General features: G+C 42.9%; 1 protein-coding gene across 2 annotated transcripts in view; it reads left to right on the plus strand.

The window, feature by feature from the left end:
- cacna2d3a (calcium channel, voltage-dependent, alpha 2/delta subunit 3a) overlaps nucleotides 1–24,295 on the plus strand; it is a 151,736-nt gene that overhangs the window by 76,697 nt on the left and 50,744 nt on the right. Inside the window, exons 8-13 of one of the 2 annotated variants that reach the window (XM_049580558.1) lie at nucleotides 861–935; nucleotides 6,903–6,992; nucleotides 7,588–7,701; nucleotides 14,787–14,865; nucleotides 21,358–21,491; nucleotides 22,644–22,661. In XM_049580558.1, coding sequence (XP_049436515.1) covers nucleotides 861–935; nucleotides 6,903–6,992; nucleotides 7,588–7,701; nucleotides 14,787–14,865; nucleotides 21,358–21,491; nucleotides 22,644–22,661 — 510 coding nt within the window. The remainder of the gene's footprint in view (nucleotides 1–860; nucleotides 936–6,902; nucleotides 6,993–7,587; nucleotides 7,702–14,786; nucleotides 14,866–21,357; nucleotides 21,492–22,643; nucleotides 22,662–24,295) is intronic. The other variant, XM_049580559.1, reaches the window with a different exon arrangement.

A 24,295-nucleotide genomic window follows, 5' to 3' on the forward strand; every position in this document is an offset into this window, starting at 1 on the left:
GAAACTCCATGAGTGTTTGCGTGTGTGTGTGTGCGCGCGTGCGACACATGCGCTCGCACATGTGTGTGTCTGATGCTGTTTCACATCAGAACGCAGTCAGTCACTTTGCCAGCCTCCATTCTCTTTCTCCACTGAACAAAGTCTTCATTATCATTTCTTATCCTAATCATGTTATTTTGAAAATTATTCTTTTGAAAAATAAAGGAAAAGAGGATTTAGACAATCAGGCAGAAACATATTGTTTTCCCCAAACACTCTTTAAAAGGATGTGTCATTTGGACTCATTTATTTCTTCTTTCTTCTTTTCTATTTGTGCCACGTTCACCGCGTTACTTTCTATATACGTGATGGAGTTTCTAGAAGACACACAGTTGAGTCAAAGTCATTATTGGTTTTGTCTTAAGTATCTGCAGCGAGAGAATAGTCTATCTCATGCAGTGAGAGTTTGTTTCATGCTGCAATGTATACATACACACAAATACAGACACACACAGATGCATATGCACATACACACATCAGGGCAAAATTGCTGGCTGTGGAGGAACACACTTCCATTATCTTTCTTGGACTTTGAAGTCTAATTCATACTCATGCATTAAATGGTGAGTATTATCACAGAATGGCAGGCACTGGGTACATTGTGTACTGTACAGTGTGTGTGTGTGTGTGTGTGTGTGTGAGTGTGTGTGTTTGTGTGTGTGTGTGCGTGCGTGCTTTTCATCAAGATGAAGTTTCTCACATCTTACCACTTTGCTTTTTTAAACATTAGATTAAACATTTCTGTACATACAGCACATTTAAAATGAAACAAAAAAGAAAAAAAAACAATGACTTGAATTATTTTTATTGTATTCTTTTAGTACAATGAGGAATTGCATTATGTGGAGCCGTGCCTAAATGGAACTCTCGTCCAAGCCGATGTGACCAACAAAGATGTGAGTCTTTCTTTCCTTGTCTCCTCTTGGTTTCTGCTGTTACATTCAAAAGAAAATCATTGATTGTTTTTTGTATGTCACACGCAAAACACAATTAGATGAAAAAATGCCACTGACATGGGTATAGCTTAAAGTACAGTATGCAGTGTGAGTATGTTATGTGAATTTAAGTTAAGCATGTGTGTGAGTGAGTGAGGGTGTGTGTGTGACCTGTTAAGTAGCCTGCTTGTGCAAGGAAACTGTCTCTGAAGCGGGTGGTGTGAGGGGTGATGCTCTGATAGTGATTTCCAGATGGCAGGAGAGAGAGAGAGAGAGAGAGTATGGTGTCCTTAAAGGGAAACTCTAATGACTCGGAACATGAAGTCTGTTTGCAAGTTCACAGGTTTTGGGTAGTGAAAAAAAAAAGTTTGATAAATTGCCTTAAATCTGGAGGTGTGGAGTTACAAAGAAGTGAGCTTACCAATGCTCTGTTGCTCAATCCTCAGCGGCTAGAGGCAGCATTAGCCACCTAGTTTCTTTGACCGAATTGTGCATTGTGGGTAATGTGGTTCTGCTGCGTCAGTTTTAATACATTTTTCCGACAGTGTTATACGAGTGCAATGCCACATCAGTGAAATACTCTTTTAATTATAGTTTGGATTTTCATGAGGCAGCGAGTGGCATAATTACCACCTTGTAATGTGGTGGTGTTTATGTGTATGTACACTGACTGGGCTGTTCATACAAGACATTTTCATTAAGTTGGCACATGAGGATCCTTGCTACTGCCATGGCATGATTCCCCTCTTCATCTCTGAGTCTCTGCTCCTCTCTGTTTCCTACAGTATAGGCTCTGTGTTTCCAGGTGCCCACTAAAAAAATACATCTCTTCCAAAGTCCTTAAAATTCCATTTACAAATTCAATTTTTAAATGGTTTTAAATTCAATAACCTCTGTTACTACAAGTCCAGGGATGCAGCTGTTTGTGCATGGACTACTTTCCATACACCATGTGCAAGCACTGTAGAATTATGTGTGTGTTCACATCTGTGTGTGTGTGCCTGTTGGTGATTTCTGTTTATTTCTAAGTGAGTTTACACTTATGCATATGGATTAGCATTATGTGTTTAATTCCAGATGGTAGTTTAATGTAGTGCGAGTCAGCCAGCTAAGAGGGGAAGGCAGTCTGTGCTAGTAGATAAAGCTAATGTCTTTTACTTCAGCTGGAGGCAGGAAGTGACTGTCACACTGGGGACTTAAACTTACTGATCTGTTTTCCCCCAAATCTGTTATTTCAAACACAAACTTCAACTGGGTCATAAATACCTGTTGTCAGGCTTCCACAGGACATACACACTCATCCAGCTGTATTACCACGAGTACTTTTTGTCTAATTCCACTTGTTAACAAGTGTCTGAAGAAGTAAAATCCATCCTGTCTGATTATTACTCACACGCACACAGTAGTTCCAGGCTAATATTTAAAGCCTCAAAGGTAAACACTCGTGATTTTCAACATTATCTCTATCTAGCAGTCGTTGGGCTTAGACTCAGAGCAGTCTTCTGTAATGAGGCTGAAGGTGTGCTGAGCAGTTTGCTCCAGTTATGTCACAGATCGACAGTCATGTTTCAGATGACAAATGAAGAACTGGATTTCAATGACTATATTTCAAGTTGACAGGTCCAAACTTCACTTACGTTTCAACCAAATTCGTGCAGTCTTAACATAGATGTTTTTTCACCTGCACATTTCCAAATCCATTCTTATGGCCGGTATACACTGTGCAATTTTGGGCTGTCCCAGATGAAAGATGACCATCATGGGAGAAACGTGGCGATATCTTTGGTCGTGGCTCTAAAACGGTGGTCTTACGTCGCACTGTGAGACAGGTTCAAGGACGGCCATTGTCAACGTCTTGCAACCAAAGATAACCTGAGATAAAATTCTGACTGAAATTTAGGATGACTATCTCACAGTGTGACAGTAGCTATGACCTATGTCTACTAATCAACCTATAGACATGCAGCACGAAATGACACAATGGTCACCGCGACACCGGCGCTAAACCCAAACAAATGATCGCTTGCCATGGAGGTAAAATGAACAAAAAGAAGTCTGTGGAACTCCCAGAAAGAGGAAAGTTTGGTGGAGCTGTGGCAGCAGAAGCCTTGTTTATTTGATGTTTCCTCCAGCTGCTATCATGACCGCGAGAAAAAAGACGCTGCATGGAAGGAAATTGCAAAGGAACTGCAAGTTCCAGGTGAGCAAGCTACCTATGGTGGTACAGATGGATGACGTAGGCTGATGCGGTGCACGCTGATGACGTTGCATATTGACGTACGTCGTAACCTGCGATTCAGTAGTAAACGGCCATCGTACAATCTGCACACATCAAACTTGACGTCGTACCAAAGTTTATTAGATCCACGTCTCACAGTGTATCATGCAATGGTCTTATAAGATTGCTAAAATCGCACAGTGTATAGAGGGCATTAGGGCCTGTTTATACGGTTCCGTATATTTCTGAAAACGGGTATTTATCTTTGCGTTTGCAGCTATCATGTACATGTATCCGGCGTTTTTCTCGACAGAGATTTTCAAAAACGGCTTCCAAAGTGAAAGTTTTTAAAAATATCCGTTTCTATGGAGATGTGTAAACAGGATAGACGGAGATTTTGGAAAACGATGACGTTGCAACCCAGTTTGTGCATGCCCATTAGGCGCCTGGGAACCACAACAACAATGGCGGATATATGCCAGGTTGTTTACGTTTTGTTAGCACTTCTGGGACTACTTACGAGCTTACAAATGAACTTAGCACTGCTGCATCAACATCACCGCTACACCGGCGCACAAAGGTGTCTGCTGTGCCCCATATTAGTAAGTGTATAGCAGCTAACTATGCTACATAATGTTAAAATGTAGTTTATCATTGTTTTTTATCACTAGCACCAAGAGGAAAACAAATCACTGTGCATGCACAGAACGTTGTTCTATGGTGTTTGCCATATGACGTATCGCCACCTACTGGCCTGGCATGCTAATTGCAGCAAAAAGCTGCCATTTTGCGTTTTCATCTAAACAGGGATATCGTTTTCACAAATGATTGTGTAAACCCGGAATTTTTTTTATACGGGATAAATAAAAATCTGTTTTTATTTGTATCGGTATCCGTGTAAACAAGGCCTTAATGGGCAGGAAGTTTCTGAATGGGTGCAACAGTGGCTTTGAATTTGACTTTACTGCAATGTAAATGTAATGCTGCCTATGCTCACCTCACCACATAGTACTCATTTATTTTGGCTTTTTCTGCCTGCCTTTTCTTTGCATTTTTCAGAATTGCACCTGACCCCATGTTGAGATTAAAAAAACAACTTAAAAATCCACACCTTAGGCCTCAGCAAGCTGCAATTTAAGATATTTCTGTTCATTCATTTTTATGTCCCCGTGGCCAGGCTTCATTAAGCTGACTGCTGTGATCATTTTTGAGTATAAAAGGTGTGTGAAGCATTTAAGGGTTTGATGTCCAATGTACGTTTCAGAGCCTTGTGGTGCAGCACAAAAGGTTGGGCACATTCAGCGCTGCATACGCGCACACACACACACACACACACACACACACACACACATATGCACACTTTCTGAATCTGCCACTTTAGTACACTGCTACGCCACGGATTGAACATAGCCCACTGTGCTGAGACAAATCACTTCGATCTTAACACACGCACACACACACACGCTCACATGCAGTAGGTAAAGTTTGCTGTGCTCCAGGGTACAGCCTTTTGTTGGAACCGATTAACCTTTTTATCCACATCAAAGGAACGGCTGTGTCTTTTTGCCATATGGGGGTGTTGTCAGGCATGCTGGAGGTTGTTTATGTGCACAAATTTATGTGTGTGTTGCTGGTGCTTATGCACATGTGTGTGTTGTGTGTGTACCGGTATGTTTGCTCCCATGTGAGCAAGCTCTAAATGGCCTTATGCTGCTTGGGCCTCCCACTGTGTGTTGAGAGACTTCTCTCTTGAGGAGCAGAAGACTAGAGGGGATGAATGTAGAGTGAGGGAGAGGTGTAGAAGGATAAGATGCTGGGAAGATGATGATAGAGGTGGGGCGTAGGTATGGGGTGTTTCCAGAACCCTAAAATGATCATGCCATGTATGTAATGGCCAAGCAGCAACCTCTGGGGATAAAAAAATGAAGCCAACACAGAAGTACGAAAAATTGCAGTTCCTTGAATGGCCACTTGAGGCTGGCTCCAGAAGCAGTCCCTATAGATTAGATAGTTAAAATGCTCAACTTTATAGCAGAAATAAACATGTTTAAACTTGGTAAAAAAAAAAAAAAAAAAGGTTTTAGTCTCTACATCTAATTTCTCTCGTCATCACAACTGTGGGGGGGGGGGGTTAGTTTTTGTATAAGTCACCTGTTTATATTTCATTAAAGTTTAAAGTTACGCATATTTAAGGGTGGGGCTGCTGTGCTGAGTGAGAGGCTGTCTGCGAGACATCCCTTCAGTCTATGAGTCAGATCCACCCCTCACTCCTCCACAGCTCCTCCCTCTCAACCAAATATTGTCACTTCTGGCTCCAAAACACCAAGATAGCAACAACCAAAATGTCTAGAGGCTTTACAACTGCAGTCCACAAACCAATGGGTGACGTCACAGTAGCTATGTCCATTATTTTATATAATCTATGGTAATGCCTCAGTTGCTGGTGGTAATCATAGACTGAAAAAAGAATGGGCGTCGCTACCGTGACATCACCCATTGGTTTGTGGACTCCCATTTTGAAGCCTCGAGTTCAGCATATCGGTTGTCGCCATCTTGTGTTTTTTGGAGCCAGAAGTGAACTAAATGGGTGGGAGGCTGGCAGTGTGGAGGAGCAAGGGGTGAATCTGACTGAAAGGCAGAGAACACTATCGGCAGAATGTCACTCAAAGGAGCCCACTTGTAACTACGCATAACTTAAGCCTTAATAAAATGTAATCTGTTGAGTTTTTAAAAAAAATTTCCAAAACTGATTTTTGCACCAGGCTGTAAACATGTTTATTTCTGCTGTAAAATTGGACATTTTAACATGGGGGCTTATGGCGATTGACTCGCTTCTGGAGCCAGCCTCAAGTGGCCATTAGAGGAACTGCAGTTTTTGACACATCCATGTTGGCTTCATTTTCCAGCCCTGGAGGTTTGCCGTTTGATGGTATTATACAAGTGTGTTGCTTATCCATAGGTGGAAATGGGTTTTGCAGATGGTTGGATCGAGCCAAAGTCAACGGGAAAAGTTCAAAATGCCAACAGCTGGATCTTAACAGCTATAAATAGATTGAATTGGATAATGGGCTGTGTCTATCAGTGCATGTGTGTGTGTGTGTGTGTGTGTGTGTGTGTGTGTTTGTGTGCACGTGTGTGTGAGTGGGTTTTGCCTCCAGGCTGTTGCGAATAATGAGACATGCACATGAGACCTGTTAGGTTGCTGACAACATTAAACTCGTCATTAATTGCCAGGGAGATAATGTACCCTTTGTGGCATGATCACACCTATGAACAGACACACTAACGCACACACGTTCAAACACGCCAGACTGAATGGTTGTCAGCTAAGAGGAGGTGGAGGGAAAACAGGTCATTTTAGCTCTCTCAGTCAGTATGTGACATTTCACTCCAAGATAATGTGGCAGCTTGCTGCAAAAATCGGCTCAGGACTGAGTTAAAGAGCCCATTAGACCATTGGTGCGATCTCTGTTCACACACAAATGATGGTAAATCAGGCTCGGCGAAATATTATGTTTCTCTGTGCTATGAGCAAATGAAATCAATAATTTTACAATTTTATATTTCTACTCTCGCTATCTTCTGTCTTTGTCTCTTTCTTTTTCTCCAAAAATCAATAATGACCTCTAATTCGGTCCACCTTTGTGTTTTTGTTCTGTCGTCTTGTCGCCATGATCGTAATGTTTCCTTCCAAAACTTTATTTCCCCAGCATTTTCGGGAGCACCTTGACAAGCTGTTTGCTCAAGGCATTGGTATGTTAGACATAGCTCTGACGGAGGCCTTCAATCTTCTCGGTGACGTAAGTAAATACGCACACGCATGAGCACACACGCACACATACGTAGACACACTCACACTGAAAAGAAACAGTGTCATGCACAACATTAATTAGCACGCTGTAATTAATAGCTAAATCAACAGAATCATGCACAAACCAAGTAAACAAGGCACTTGATGACTCAGGTTACTGCTTTGACATCTCCTCATTATGAACAAGCAATTAATCAAACACACATGCGCACACACGCATTTACCCTCCCTTTCTAAATGCTCATATTTCAGAAAGATGTATCTAAGTGTAAACAATGACAAGTGTCCCAGTTTTCCTCTTCAATCTTGTGAAGTGATGCACTATCAAGGTAGATGTCGTAGCTTGTATATGTGGAGAAGGCCTGTTATTATTTTTCCATTAGCTTTTATAACACACTTAGCTTCCATGAATGAAAGGTAAGTCACGTAAAGACACATTACATTCTCTGATGGGAAGTAACTGTATGAAATGTGTTTAAAAAAGTAGATTTTAAACTGTGTTTATTCAGATTGGAGGGGATTTTTTTTTGCTGTTTTTGTTTACCTACATGCCTCTCCACCTCTCCTTCTCTCTCTATCTCCAGTTCAACGAGACTGGGAGGGGCAGCGAGTGTAGCCAGGCTATTATGTTGGTGACAGATGGGGCAGTGGACACATATGATGCCATCTTTGCCAAGTACAACTGGCCAGAGAGGAAGGTAGTGTATTAAAACACACAAACACACACATGATCACACACATTAATGTTTAATTGTAGTTCCATAACAGTTGTAAAGCGAGGTCAGCTGAGCTCAGTTACCCCCTTGTTTACAACTTCATGAACCTGCAACTTGGTATTACATCAGAGGATGGAAATGGAGAGCAGTGGACTTGTGCCCTCCTGGCTGTGAATGACTTTTTAAAACTTGCTGCTGAGAATCGGTTGTCAGAAAATGTCGTATTTGAAGGTGGATCCATTTGACACACTTAAAGGATAACTTTGGTATTTTTCAACCTGGGCCCTATTTCCCCATGTGTATGTGTGCATATGATTCATAGGTACAACTCGTTTTAAAATTGGTTCAGTATTGAGGGAGGCGGATGCAGCCAGCAGGCGGCAGCCGTGAAACGAGCTAAAACGGTAGATATGGGGGCAAATGCATCCCGTATAAGTTTGTGCATTAAAAGTGCTTTTTTTCACCACTGACTAGTTCAGATCGCCGGTGCTATCTCTGTAAATAGCATACTTAGCATTTCCCTTACCCTTCACTTCCTCTGGGCTGTGTGTGACGTCATCTCGCGAGAGCTTTGCTTGTTGCCTGAAGAAAACAGAGGAGCCATGCTGAGCGCCGCTCAGAGTGGCGCTGGTTGTCCCAGAGTACAGCTGAGAGTTTTACTGCATCGATTGAAAACAATGGTTCGTGTTTGTGCTTATCCGAATTGCAAGAACAGGATGTCGCGCAACACACCGTACAGCTTTCATAGGCTGCCTTTGTCGGACAGCGAGATGCTGAAGTTGTGGCTAGATGTGCTACAAATGGATGCTAACACTCCTGTCCAGACACTGCGCCTTGCAGACCATTGGGTCTGCAGTGCTCACTTCTCCCAAGATGACTATTGCCAGCCGAAGAAGAGAAGACATCCAATCCCGAAACACCTCTTCCTCAAGAAAACGGCTGTCCCATGAGTAGAGAGAGCTACAGACACAGTGGAGCAAAGCTCTCGCGAGATGACGTCACACAGCCCAGAGGTAAGGGAAAGGCTTAGTATGCTATTTACAGAGATAGCACTGGCGATCTGAACCGGTCAGTGGCGAAAAAAACACTTTTAATGCGCAAACCTATATGGGACGCATTTGCCCCCGTTACTGTTTTAGCTTGTTTCGCGGCTCCCGGTTGTATCCATCTCACTCACTACTGAACCAATTTTAAAACACATACACATGGGGAAATAAGGCCCAGGTTGAAAAATACCAAAGTTATACTTTAAAAAGGGACATCAGTGGTGTTTTACACAGTTAGTGCATTGATTAAAATGTCTATACAAGTAGTAATACTGCGCCTCTCTCTAAATCCGACCAAGAGGACTGGAAGAGGAAGGCAGTCAGGATCACTGTTTCCCATAGGAATATGAATATTGTCACATTTTTTTGCCAAGTATTAGTATTTGTCTGAGTTGAGGGAAAGTTTTTGACAAGCAGAAGGTATTGAGTGAACCCAGTATGGGGTCCTTTCAGAGGCCTTTAAGACAGAGTTAAGTATGGCCCTGTCTCTGAGGACTGAGCTGTCTCTCTGCTGTCCTGCAAGGTAATTGTGGTGCTCTTCTGACAGGCCATGAAATGAAATGGGAGGAGAGAGAGAGAAGGGAGACGAAGGGGAAGAAAAAGGGTTATTCTTAGGTCATTTTCTTTTGTAAAAGAAAGCCCACGGGGTCTTCACCCTTAAAAGGGTTGAGGATAGAAGTGCCGTACTAAAGGCAACGGTAGATGCATGTACCCTAAGCAAACACTGTATATACATGCATGTACATACATAAAACTCCCACTGTCTCAGATAAGTCGCACATTACGAGCCAATTCTAATCTTGAATATGTTTGAGCGTAATGTCTCTGTGCATTTATATAGGTGCGTATCTGTTACCATAAAGGCTCCACTTGTGTTGTCATGTGTTTGTGTGCATCTGGCGGCTGAAAATGTTCGCAACACCCCCTCCACCCCTTCCCTCCTCCACCCTTACTTCTGCCTCAAGGCTGAACAGCAGTGAGTGGAGAGGGGACAAGGCTGCTAGATAGTTCCATTTAGAGGAAGCCCCGCTGATAATAGAAGTCTTCGGTCTCTGTCACTCTCTCCGGTGTCTCTTTCTCTCGCTCTCTCTCCCCGCTGCTGGTTTTTAATGGCTTCCTTCCAACCAGCCTCATAGCCTCACCACTGTATAGCAACACACTGAGATTATAGGCATGCTTTGAAAGAAAAAAAACAACATCTGAATATTTGCATGCAGATGGCATTTATTCCAAAAAGCTATGGAGGAAAGATCATAAGATCATAAAGAAAGCATTGCTGTGAAAAACAGTATCAACTGGAAAAAACACACCACTGAACAACTTCAAATACATCCTATAATGAGTTTTTCTTTCATGTTACACCAGTGATTATTTTCAGAGAGATACTGTCGCAGTTTCCAGATAACTGCCTTCTGTAGATAAAGAGTGTTTTAGAAACTTATATTTATTTTGTACTCCCAAAGACCATTGAGAGCATAGGTCTCCCTGAGTTATAAAGTAACTGAAGGCTTGTGTGTATTTCTGGTTCCAATAACTGAGTCAAAACAAGAAATTAAAGTATCAGACACACACAGAGCTTTATTTCCAGGTCTTATTTGGTCTCACATTATGTTTCAGCTTGGGGTTTTGCTGCGCAGAACAATACAGAGCAATTAAGCAGAGTGCAGCACAAAACAATCAAGGTCAATACAGGAAAAGACTAGTGCTAGAGTATTATATCTTTTAATATTAATTTATGTAATTATATATTATATTATACGTTGTACTCTGCATTTACAGAGGGGGTTCATCCGCTTCCTAAAACAGGAGCCAGATAAAATCAAACCGAGCAAGAGCTTCTTGCAAATAAAATGTATATTTTTTAAGCTCATAAAAATGCAGTACATCTCTAATCCAGCCAGTGCAAGAAAGGGGGGGGGGATCCGATTTTTTACAGTTCAGTCACATCAAGCAGCTCGCAGGGAAGATCAGGAACACAAGAAAATCTATGCTGAATTTTGACAGAGTAGCACCCTCATGTGGTGCCCCTCCCTCAAAAAGAGCAATAATTGATGATGGAGAATCGAGAATCTCACGACCTTTTTAAAGCGCCCAATAATAGAAAAACCTGGTCAGCATTGATTAGAACATCAGCGATGGTCTTCCTTGACTTGACTTGTAGTGGCGCCAAATTCCTTCAGCCACCTGAGAGTGTAGCCTCCTGGGTTGTGGCGTCCTCAGGCACCTGATCCTCTGACAGATTGTCCATGTTTGGCACAATAACCCCCCCTGAGGACAAAAACCTGGTTGGGGCATCACTGTATTATGAAAACTGGATATGATGTTCCAAGATGGCACAGATTCATACCAATTAAAGTTGATCACTGGGCGCGTACACTGAAAAAGCTCTACAGCCATTTTTTGCCCCATGGCACATTAGAGCCCCTCCTTGGCTGAGTCAGTCGACTGGCCACACAGAAATGCCATAGAATTAATTGGTTGATATAGCACTAGGCCAACTTTTCTTTATTGTTTCATAGCCATTTCTTTGAAATATGACAAAAAATCTTTCTGGGCCAGAGTGAGTCACATGATTTGCAATTTAGGCAGTGGCCATTATATGCCAAAATCACTGCCCAGGCCAGCATTGATTGCTGGGACTTGTTGTGTGCCCATAGCCACAACTGTGGCCATCTTGCAGAGGCACAGGAAAGCTAGACAGCCCTGCCAGCTGATGAAAGATGCTGCATGCTGCCTGTCCTTACCAGCGTGGGCTGACCTTGAAGGTGAAGGTACAGAAAAAATTGGAAGTGGGCTACATCCTACCTCCTTCAGCCTCAGGAGATTGATATACTGAGCTACACACAACCTTCCCCATGCCTGCCTGTGCCCTGTTGTTTGTGCACTGCTCATACCTTATCTGTCGCCACCATTTGGCATTGCATCATAAGGCCTCAGTGCCCCTCCATTGCCAACATTGTTTCTGTTGTCCCAGTAGCAAAGGACTAACTTTAACTGCCTGGAGATGACTCTGCAGCCTGTAAGGGGGTCTCCTCAGGCTGAGTCCTGCAAACAAGAGACACAATTGTACCGGGCTCTTGTGTACTAGCGCCAGCAAACAGCCCAGACTGGTGATACCATGAGCCCTAGGAGACAGAGACACAGTCTCCATGTGGCCTTGGCTGCTAACCTGAATTGTTAGAGAAACTCCCTGAGAAGAGTCTGCCTCTTCTGTGTGAGAGTCAGCAGTGCAACCTGGGAATCCACCACTAGGCCCCACACCATATCCTCTGAGAAGGCCCAAACCTTGCACAAAGACCAGGCAACTCCAAAACTCTCTTTTAGACTTGGAAAGCAGCAAAGTCTGTATATCAGTTACACACAGCGCAATCTGCTCTTCTAAAATCCATCTAAAAAATACCAGATTGAGTTTCAGGTGATATGTTACTCAAGTGGCAGCACAGTGGTGTGGTGGTTAGCACTGCCACTTCACAGCAAGAGGGTTCCTGGTTCGATCCCCGGTGTGGGAGCCCTTCTGTGCGGAGTTTGCATGTTCTCCCCGTGTCAGTGTGGGTTTTCCCCGGGTACTCCGGCTTCCTCCAACAGTCCAAAGACATGCAGGTTAATTGGTGACTGTAAATTGTCCGTAGGTGTTAGTGGTTGTCTGTCTCTACATGTCAGCCCCGTGATAGTCTGGAGACCTGTCCAGGGTGAACCCCGCCTCTCACCCAATGTAGGCTGGGATAGGCTCCAGCGCCCCCGCGACCCCGGAGAGGATAAGCGGTTAGAAAATGGATGGATATTACTCAAGCAAAACCTTAGCAATTCTCGAATCTTTGCCTTGACTGATTAGACTCACGCTTGTAATCATTTAGAAGTGTTGGGTCACTTGCTTTTAGTAATTGTAGAACAAAAGCAGACTCTGAGATAAGAGATTTTATTAAAGGCAAAAGATAGATGAAAAAGATGTGTTAATGAACAAGAAATATATTCAGCTGCTATCTTTAGAAAGTGTGGCACAAAGTTATCAGGGTCGTCTAAAAGCTTGAATGCCCCGTCTGCCACTGTGGTAGTCACAGTTAAAACCAAAGAGGCTTGCAAACAGCTATTGATAGGAAAGTTGATGGCTTTTACATGAACTTACATTCTTGGGAATGAGACGTATTTTCAAACTTATATCACACTCCACAAACTATTTCACATAATGCTTCCTTATTAGCTTGACTTTATGATTTGTTGAATATCATCAGCCTCAGTGAACAGTGTCCATATACAAACCAAATCGATTTTAGGAATCAATCTGTGCCTTCATGGGTGTGGCTTTGGTTTCATGTTAAAACCCAAAGCTGACCTAGATTTGAAACAGTGGGCCTGTCTGGTCCCAAACTATCCTACATATTGCACAAGACCCTTAACATCACAACAATTAGCCTGCTGTTACTTTGTAACAGTTGTAACTACACATTAAAATACAATGCACAGAAGCACTTCCAGTCTTAAAGTGTTTGTAAATGTTTGTGTGAACATTTACACTGGAGAATAAATTAATAAATGATTGGGTCAAGTGCTGAATACATAATGTAGCGGCGTGAACAAACATATTTTTGCATGGATGCATATAGTACGTATGTCTGTGCGTTTGTATTCTTTCGTGCATGTGTATTTTTACTCCTGCCTATGTAAAAATTGTGCAGTCAAGTAAGTTGGAGATTGCATGCCGTGGCTCAAGCCCCTACAAGTTTTTATCTCTGCTGTACTTAACTCAGCTGCAGACCTCTTCCATATTTAATAACCAGCCTGCTGTAGTTCAGCCTCCGTCTTGGCTACCAGTGAAGGGGAACACATGACCACAGACAAGAGAGTCCCACGGTGGCACCTCTAACCCGTAGCCCTACATGGAGCGGTTGTGATCATATCGACTGTGTTGTGTTTTCCTGTCGCTCTGGCAGTGTCATTCAAATGGCTGAGGTTTATATGAATAGAGGATGATTATGGTCTAGATAATGAGGGCTGCTTTAAAATGACAGTCTGACAACTGTACTTACTCGCAGTGAAACTCATTACAGTTGACAATAGACCAACAGTACTGGAAAATGAGCTGTCTGTGGTTTATATCTTTGTCAGCTAAAGCGGTTATAATCACTATTGAATTTATAAGGAGTCCATCTATTACACACTGCAGTGACAATGAAATAAAAATAATTTAATACTGACGTCTTCCTTAAAAAAGAGAATGCCATTTAGGTATAAATTATGTTTGTGCAATTACGAGACCCTTCTGTTGGGAGCAGTCACCCAAAATCAGATAAAGACACAAGTGCACCCACATCTAGACATGTGTGTGCCTGCACATACATGCACAAACACACACACGTGCACAAACACAAACGGACACATGCTGTCAGGGTGAAGGGAGACAGCGAAAAATGCAGGCATGGGAGCTATGGCAGCTGTGCCCCCAGAGGCTTGCATCTGGTCCAATCTGGCAACATGCTCTTCACACACAGACGCACACACACACACACACACACACACACACACACACACACACACACCTGCCAACTACACCTGCTGCTTGAGCCAACTGAGCACTGCTGGGCAGAAATGGGTTTGGCAGCAGAGGCTTTAGAAGACTCTCTGAATTGAGCACATAAAGCTTGAATTTGGCTTTTTCAACTCAAAATATTGACTTCATGGTTAATCGTTTTGCATTCACTCTAATTGCATATTCTCGATACACTTATCTTATTTTCAAACCCCAATCTGTTAATCCTTAATTGTTTAGTTTCTTGGGTTGATAGAGAGAAAAAAAAACCCGATTAGATTTATTTAAACTTTAAATAAAATCTATCAGAAAAATTTCTTCCGTGAGTCCATAATCGACTCTATTAAACAAGGAGAAAGGGCCTGCTAATCAGTGGCAGATAAAGAATAAGCCTTCTGCCTGGCTTTGACAGTGTTATCTTCTATACGGTGGTGTGGTGGGCCCTATCAAAATGCGATTAAAATGACTGACGGAAGTTATCTGCTTTCTCTCCGCAGGTCCGCATATTCCCCTACCTGATTGGTCGAGAATCAGCCTTCGCAGATAATCTGAAATGGATGGCATGTGCTAACAAAGGTGGGATCTTACAACACTTGCGTAGACCTCTGTGTTTTTTTTTAACTTATAATCTGTTTTTGCTGGAGAAAGTTGCTGCTTGCTGCTGTCAGCCGGGTGAAAATGAATCCATCAGGAGCTCAGGATTTGTTTAGGGTGTTTGGTATGTGTGTCTGCGTGCGTGCATGTAGTTGCATAGACATGTGTTTGTCAGTGCTCATCAGTATAAGCACATGTGTGTGACAGCAGGCAGCTGGTTCCAGTTGCACAGACCAGATATGTCACATTACATCTTCCTCTAAGCCTAAAGTCCGAACTATCTTCACGATACACCACTTTCCAGTTGCTTTGTGTGTGGCCATGGTTGTCTCGGTGCGTAGAGCACTTTCCTCCAGGTGCTATATTTAGCTTCGAGGTGGGTGACAGAGACAGTCTGGCTCCATTTCCTCAGGCTGCTGTAGATAAGACAGGCAAGCCATAGGTCACTCAAGGGGTGTGCATGTGTTTTTAGCTGTGTGTGTGTGTGTGGAGATAGGAGTACAAGGGCAGCCACAGTTTGCTTGGAAGTGATATCAGAGAACCCATCTAGTCAGTTTGAGGGTGTTAATGGTGATGATGAGAAGTGCATGTGTGTGTGTTGTGCTGCATAAGTGTGTGTGTGTGTGTGTTTGCATGCCGCATGATGATTCAGACTTGTGACAGTGACATCCTCTCCAGCCTGCAGGAGCAGTGCAGAACAGTCTTTGCTTTTCTCCCTAGGCACAACATCTCTATTCCAAACTACAACAAAAAAAAATTGGTTGTACTTCTTCACTGTTTTTATTTTAAGTAGTTTTGCAGGTAATGGAAAGTGTTACGCTGCCGGCCCCGTCACTGAAGGCTATAAAGTCAAAATCTCTCCCTATGGCCTGTGATTGGAGCAACGAATATTGTTAAGGTTATTGAAATGCTAAGTGTCACAGCACAAGACGTACTGGTGAAATAGTTTTAGGTCTAGGGGATTTAATTACCGCTAAGCCTTATGGCTGTAGCAGCTACTAACAGGCCATATATATGAGAAATGCCTTTGGCTGCCAGTCAACAAGAAAAGGATGCAGGTCTTGCCCGGATGAGCTTGACTAACTGTCTGCCACTTGTTCCCCACTGTGTTGCTCACCTGACTCTGTGGCTGGGCCAACTCAGGTCCTCTCTGGTTCTCCTATAATCTTAACAACTGATTGGTTTCAAATAACTTAGGTTGACAAGCAGAAGCAGAAGCAGAGAGAAACTAACAACATCAAAAACATTTGACAACCTGTGACAGTGACACAGATACAGATCACTAGAAATAGCACTTTTTGCTCTATGCCCATTAACATGCACTACAGTATATGGACAAACATATGCAGACAGTCCACATACAGTACTTTGTGTACATAGTGTCTGGGTCAGGCCCTTTAGTTTCAATATCTTATGATATTTTGGACAATTAGGGTGCAACTTTAGGGGCAGCACGGTAGTCGCCTCACAGCAAGACGGATCTTTGCATGTTCGTCCTGTGTCAGTGTGTGTTTCTCAGGGTACTCCGGCTTCCTCCCACAGTCCAAAGACATGCAGGTTAATTGATAGCTCTAAATTGCCCGTAGGTGTGAATGTGAGTGTGAATGGTTGTCTGTCTCTATGTGTCAGCCCTGTGATAGTCTGGTGACCTGTCCAGGGTGTACCCTGCCTCTCGCCCAGTGTCAGCTGGGATAGTCTCCTGTTGTCTTTACTGCCACAGAAGAGAGGGCTTGCGAATGTTACCTGAAGCTATGTGTGAGAGGCACTAACTAATGGGACTACCACAGGCGTAAATTTCAGGGGCACTCAGGGGACACGACCCCTCAGTATTTAGAACAATAGTTTTGGGCAGAACACAATGTTTTTTCACAAACAGTATCTATGTAGTTTTAAAAAAATCACCCATATTAACACAAGTGATTTGTGTGATTACCGTAAAACTTCAAATAGTAGCCTGGGCTATTGTTTGCTAACAGGCCTATATTTCGGACAGGTGTCTATATGGGACAGGCCTTTAATTCCTTTTCCACAAAACTTTTGCCCAGTAAAGATGGGAAATGCCAGCAAATTATTTATGTACACCAGTATGAATATTACTTGTATAAGAATCAGGCTTTGGATAACATATCAAGTATGTGTTATGCTGAGACACTTATTTCACAGCACCCGAGGATAACGGTACCCAGCCTACTGGCGCGACACCACTTTATCCTGTTAAAACAATATTATAACTTGGATTAATTCTCATGAAAAACACTTCTGATTCTTTTGAATCCCAGGTAATCGAAGGATGGACACATATTCTGACTTATTACAGCTTCAAAGGAAGGGAGTCACCACTGGTGTTTTTTTTTTTGTCATGCCGGTAAATCTACATGAACTGCAGTCTTCTCTGGTGCTCATGGTCTCAGTAAGGTAAAGTTAACCAAGCTAACGATGTGTAGCATGTCCATATTGACAAAATTTTAAACATTTATATTTGTATGTGCGATCTAAACAGCGGTAGTCAGAGAAACTAGGCGCTTAATTGGGACTAGGCTAAGTTTTACAGTATGTGTGAAAAAATAATGTGGACTTCCTCTTCATTGGATTGGAATTTGATGTTCAGCAGTCACATTTAGATATGTTAGGGTAGTCACATATTTGTAATCTAGCTCTGCCTCACATCATGACATCTTTCACCTCCAACTTGTCCATTATTTTCATGCATCAGGACACCTTGTTGGGTATTTTTGCTTACATATCACCTCAACCAAGGTCCTTCAAAAAATATATTAATGCCCTCATCCTGACCAGACCATGCTGTGGCTGTCCTGTCCTGTGTGTACGACAGGTGTACCATGTCACTGAAAGCAGGGAGCGTTCATTTTTCCTTTCTCCAGCTCCTCTCACTGGCCCCGGTGGCTCAGCCCGAAGGACGCCCTCAGCCTTCCAGAGGGAGCAGTCATTCTTCACTCACCACTGTGATGAACGATGCAGTTATACCGAGGCAGCTTGCTTTGTGTGCGATGCGAGTCTGTATGTGTGTGTGTTGTCATTGTAGTGTCTGCTGGAATAATAGCCGGATCCGAATGTCTCTGAGGATGAAAAGGAGGAATCTGACAAGGTTCACTTCCAGGTCAAGTTCGAGGGCAAGTGCAGTCTTGTTGCTATAGTGATTGCAGTAATTATGTGGCTTTGGTGGTTCCAGTGTTTGTGAGGTTTTAGCCTTTTTAAAGTTTTTCTTTGTGTAGTTAGAAATTTGATTATCAGTGATAGATCATATCCTTGGTTATTTGGTGGGACACATGGCATCCTTCATAGATCTGTGTATTGTATCTAGACTCTGGCTCTTTTCTCCCTGTGGAGTAAAGGTCGTTGCCGCGAACGATGACCCCAAAATCTATTTCCTCCAGCTATGATTTTCTCCTTGACTGCCTCGCGGTGATGGAGGCAGTTTGCTGTTTATACGGATGGGTGGAAATGTGGTGGTCTCTCTCTTTTCCCTTATTCTCTGTGTCACTTCTTGTCCTCTCTCTCCCTCTGTCTCACTGTTGTCCTGATTCTCTCTCTTCCTCTCCTCAAATCTGCCCCCCTGCTGAGATAACAGTATATTCCCTCCTGCACATGCACATTAGCATCATAATGGCGGCATTACCAGCGTAGGAAATGGCATCGCATTTGCTTTAACTGAAATAGTTTTTTCCATTGCATTTACATACCACTTACCCATTCACAAACCCATGCTGGTTTGCTCTCACTTGTACATCACTGCAGGGAATTCTTGAGCTATTACTCATACATGTATCCAGGTTTCCGTCTGCCTCATCAAGCAAATATCTGCTGCCTACTGTACTGTATTCCAGATGTAGTTTCTCTGCTTTGGTACCAAGGTAAATAAAGTGGGAGTGATGGCTTGGAAAAGATTATGTAGCCAAGCCGATATTGGATGTGACACTTCCTGCAATGTGAAACAGTTTTTGAGACGCAGACACTGCACGTCTGCTCTCTGTTTCAAGGCAGCGCAGTGAGTGAGGAGACTGAACCTGGTCACTCTCCACTGCTCGCAAGCATGTAAGTTAAAGACGTATTTCACTGCTGGGAAGATGGTCTTTTCATAAAACTCGGCTGTTTATGCAGTAGAAGGATGCACATGCCTTTTGAAATTGGTGCTACATGACCATAGAAAACAGGCAAAGGGCTGTGGCATTCGCTTTTGCTCAAGAGATAGAAAACCTACAAGTAGGTAACAAAAGCACACACATCTTGAGGATAAAAAAACTGGGTGCTGGACAAGAGATCATTTAAAAGACAAATATACACAGTCCGCACACCAGACTATGCTCCCATGAATATTTAATGAAATTACCACAGGTGACATTTTGAGCTTAACGCTCTTCATCAGACAAAATACAAGGCAAAGAACACCTTCAAATACCTACTAGGCCAGGTCACCTGTCAGAGATCATGACCGGTCACCTAGTACCCAGTCGGCTACCTTCCATGAATACATACATACATGCGTATTAGACAAAGACAAATATAAAAGAACTTTAAACATAGTGCAGAAAAAATAGTGATACAGTTGTGAAAATATTGTTCTAAACAACATTCATACACACACACACACACATCAAAAAAGCTTGATGTCACATGACCAACATCAGGTAAAAACCATCATAATGTCATGCGATGACAGGAAGAAAAAAGGAAAAGGAAATTGCAGTGATATGTATATGCACTTATACATACATAAGCCTGGTGCGAGAAATATGATGACAGTATTCTCAGTACTACAATACAAAACCGTACTAATGAACCTTCATTAATATAGGCCTATATTTTATCTACAAGTGCACGTCACACACTGAGCGAGCCGCCTGTTAATGACGCTGTCAGCAAAGCAGTAACGATTGTGCTAAGTGGCTAATGGGCATGTAGCTACTGACATGTTTCAGATGATTCGTCATGTTTGTAGTCGACCAATGAAGATGAGTTTACATATCACCTTGGGTTTGTCCTTCACCTTCTCAAAATGATCCCACACTTTGGATTTCCTGCCCGACATGTTATTAACTAGCCTGTGGAATAACCGCAGATACCAGCCCTGGAAATTAGGGGCCATACACATGCTGCGTCTTTAACCGCCTGGAAAATATGAGGTCTGGCACTGAGTGCAACTCTTGTGCCTTTTCTGTGCCAGCTTAACAAGCACTTTGCATAGCCTTTTTACCTGAAATCCTGAGTGCACTAAAATGATCAACTTTTCCGTACTTATCAGACTGAATATTTACAGAAGAAGGGAAAGATATCTGTCGGCTGTGATTGGTTTGTGATGTAACTCCCTGTCTGACCTGCTGACATGGCCTCTTATTGTGTCTTATCTTTCCAATTAAATTCCCACATGGCCCAGGTTTTGATTTATTTTGACAAAGCACAGCTCCAAATAGAGTTTCATTTTTGTTAGTTTTTGTTGTTTTTTGCAACTAAACAACCAATGACGTTTCTGGTCGACCAACGTTTGATCGACTTTTAGGGGGCAGCCCTAATGAGAGCTCTCACCAGAATCTCTGTAAAGCCTGCTTAAAAAGTACATAATGCATTACAAGAGAAGTAAGTGCCCAGAGCTTGATCAGAACAACTTGATAATCACATGACCAGAGCATCATATTTGAACCCTTATATAATGCTATAACAAGAAAAAGGAAATCGCAAGAATCTGTATGGATATATGTATGTAGATCCATTATGTCTGTACAGAGAAAATACTCATAGCAAACAGAATGACTTTGTAGCTAACTATATAACCAACAGATAATGCATAGGAAACAAGCACACACAAAATGTTGGTTAAAAAGTACTCAATATGACCACACAAAATAGGTGTCCAGCTCCAAAGTGCACTTCATAATATGACGCACTCATTTGTCAAATAAAATTAACTTGTGTATGGTACCTAGAGCTAACTTGAGCATCTCGTGGCTAAAAGAAGAAAACCTACAACTACCAGAATGCACTATGCCACACTGGGCCAATATAAAAGTCTTGCTGGTGGTTGGCGTCATGGGACCTTGTCCATTTTGACACAGGAAACAGCTGGCTGTTAATAAACAACGTAAGCAAGAAATAGTCAATACAGTAACAGAATCTTGGCTCATATTTGATCAGCGCTACCTGGTTTTCCATCTTGATCAGAGCTTGGTCTGAGTCGGAGACAGAGGGCAAGAGGGGGGCGGCTCTCTATCGATCTGCTTCTTTGCTCTTTGAGTCCATGGTGGCAGCCATATGAAAATGTGGAAGTAAAATCTATAGTTAAAGCAACAACCCTAAAGCCAGCAAAAGTCAGAGTTGAGAGATGGAGAGAAGTTTGCCATAGTTCATTTACACATACTACGCTCATTGTGATGATACAAAGCTGGTTGAAAATCGTCAAAGTATCCCTTTACAGGACTCATCATCATCTTCTCTCTTCTTCTTCCTCACCATCCCCAACAGGCTACTTCACTCAGATTTCCACATTGGCAGATGTGCAAGAGAACGTGATGGAGTATCTCCACGTGCTGAGTCGCCCCAAAGTGATCGACCGGGAGCACGACACGGTGTGGACCGAGGCCTACATCGACAGCACTGTGAGTTGACCATGCCGTCTTTGGCGTTGTACTGGACTCCAGTTCCCAGTTAGCTTACCACGCACACCCACTGGGTTGTGGGCCTAAAATATTCTGTGATCAATCCACAGATTTCAACTTAATCTACAAAGAAAGCTAATCCATAAAGCATGTTCAGGATCAATTACTTATATAACCCAAATGAGAATAGTAATGATACAGTACAATGCAAGTAGAGGCCTGACACTGTGTTTTGCCTTTGTATGTCAGACTGAATGTGTGAAAGTGTGTGTGAGCAGCAGATGGAACCATTAAGTCAATGAGCCTCCTGTGTGTGTTTGGGAGTGGTGTAGCGTGAGTTGAACATACTGGGGCACGTTGGTGAGTTAGTCGCTGATCTCTCAACCTCATACCCTGGCCAAACACAGCTTATTTTCACTATGTTATATCTCAGCAAACTCATATAGTCACGTGCATTGCTAAATCCCCCGTACATGCTTAGTTCCCTGGCACAGACGTTATCATCGCTCAAACACCCCAAAGGATAACGCCTGACCTACAGCGTAAGATCCTCTGCCAAACCGTAATATAAACACCATATATTGTGGTTTTCATACATTCACAGTGCTTCTCTTTTTATTAGTTATTGTGCTTGGCTATAAAGAGTGAATAGCAGCCATTTGTCCTCCACTATTTCTGAATGGATTATGAGAGAGAGCTTCAAAAATGTAAGGAGACAAAGGCAAGTGCCCTCTAGCAGAAAAACGCACAGGCTATCAACACTGCATGAAAATGGATTCTTTCTCTCTGCGATTCTCTTCATATTCCTTTTTACCTTTTTTCCTGTCTTCCTCTGCTTATTTCCTTCTCTTTGCCCTCATTATCCCCATCCATTTATCACAGTCAGAGTACATCCACCCAACACTGACTCAACACTAACAGCTTAAGTGTTGTTTCCTCCGCTGTGACCCTCCCAGCCATAAAGCTCTCCTCTCTTGACACAGTCACTGTTTTTAAAGTTGCAGTCAAAGTCAATGTCAGTGGATTTTTTTACGCACCCGCTGTTGCTGGCACTCTTTTCAGTGGAAACTGCACTGAAAAGCTTTCTGACACTTACCCACAAACGTGTTGACCCTTTCTCTCCTCCCCTCCTCCTTAATCTGTTCTCTTTAGCTCCCCCAAGCACAAAAGGTAAAAAAAAATCTGATTTGAGGTCATCGCTGTGTTGTACTGTGTTGAGGCCTGGTATGTGTCCATGTGCATTTCATGTGCATGTGCGTTTTGGTCTCCAGTCTCTTTGAGATGACGGCATAATTTGGGTGAACTAACCACCATACTGACCCATGGCATTTTCTTGTGTGTCAGTGTCGTATGTCGCTCCTCAAACCCCCTGAGTCAAACCATGCATCGTGGTTGTCAAAGGTTCAGTTGATTGCTCTCTTCTGCACGTCTGATCAAGCACACGCACATGTCTGTGCACACGCTCACACTCATTCATCACCGGTGATGCTGTGTTGGCTGTGCTTTGCTGGTATCTCCGGGGCTGGCAGCGTGACTGTATGTGTGTAAATGTGAGGCTACGTTTTTTGCTCTTTTGCTTGTGTGATTTTGGTGTGAAAACAAGATTGCTTGTGTTATTTGTTTTGGTAGAATTCTCCAGAATAAGCTGTTTTGTCATCTTCTGGGTGAAAATCCAATAGCCGATAATGACTGGCAGGATGATCTGTTCTGATGCCTTTTTATCGTTTCCAGTGTTTTATTTTGCAGTGTTTTATGAATCATATGTGGGTTGAGATAAGCAGCTCTATAATCATAACAATGATGATGGTGGAACAGAGGAGTGCTCTGCCCCCCCATCAGCATGAACTGAGCACAGAGTAGTCCCATTAGACAGCTGGCAGGCCATATGTCTGACATAGTACTGTTAGTGTGATAGATCCGAGCTTATTGACATCGAAGCGGCTCAGCAGAAAACAGAAATAGATATCACATTGTCAGACATGATAATTGGGATTAGCAAGGAATCTGCACTGCTCCTTTGCATGTAATCGTCCCAGCACAGCTCTGGTCTGGGTGCTAGGAGCGCAAATACACAAACAGACAGTGACAGAGAGACACACACACCCTGCGTGATAGTGTCTGATAAGAAGTTAGCAAAACTCCCGGGATTGGCTCAGTGTTCTGAAAGTGATGAGCATGTGGTATTTATGTTCCAGGGCTGATGTGTATCATCTTTCCAGATGTACCCTTCATCCTATCTTTTTCCTCCCCTCCTCTCCATCCCTTTCAGTGCAACCCAATAATCTTTCTAGCCTCTCCCCTGTTCTTCCTCTATTTTCCTCTCCAGCAACCCCCCTACCTGTGCTCTCCCCTCCTCTCCTGTCCCCCCTCCCTCTCCCTCCTCTCCTTCGTCTCACCAGCTTCATCCATCATTCTCTGGCTCATTTGGCTTTGTTTCCCACTCTGTCGGATGAACTGACACTGGAGCTCAGGGATGATGGGAGGGAGGTGGGGTTGAGAAGAATGTTTCGGGGGGGGGGGTGTAGGACGAGTATGGCGAGGGAGGGTGAGAGGAAGAGTGTTTTGAAGAGAAAGTATATCAGTGAAAGTTTGAAAGAGAATGTAAAGGATGTAACGAAGGACATGGGGTTGAGGAAAAGGGTTTTTGCACTGAAGTTCAAAGAACAAGATTGATACTTTGTAAAGCTTGATGACAGACAGGACAGGAAAGCTGTGAGCAGTTGATTACTTCTTGATGACAAATTGAAGAAGTAAGCTGTTCAAAATGTCATGACGGATGAGGAGAACCTCCACTCTTTCAAAGC

This window comes from Epinephelus fuscoguttatus, linkage group LG7, assembly GCF_011397635.1.
Source record: "Epinephelus fuscoguttatus linkage group LG7, E.fuscoguttatus.final_Chr_v1".
NCBI lineage: Eukaryota > Metazoa > Chordata > Actinopteri > Perciformes > Serranidae > Epinephelus > Epinephelus fuscoguttatus.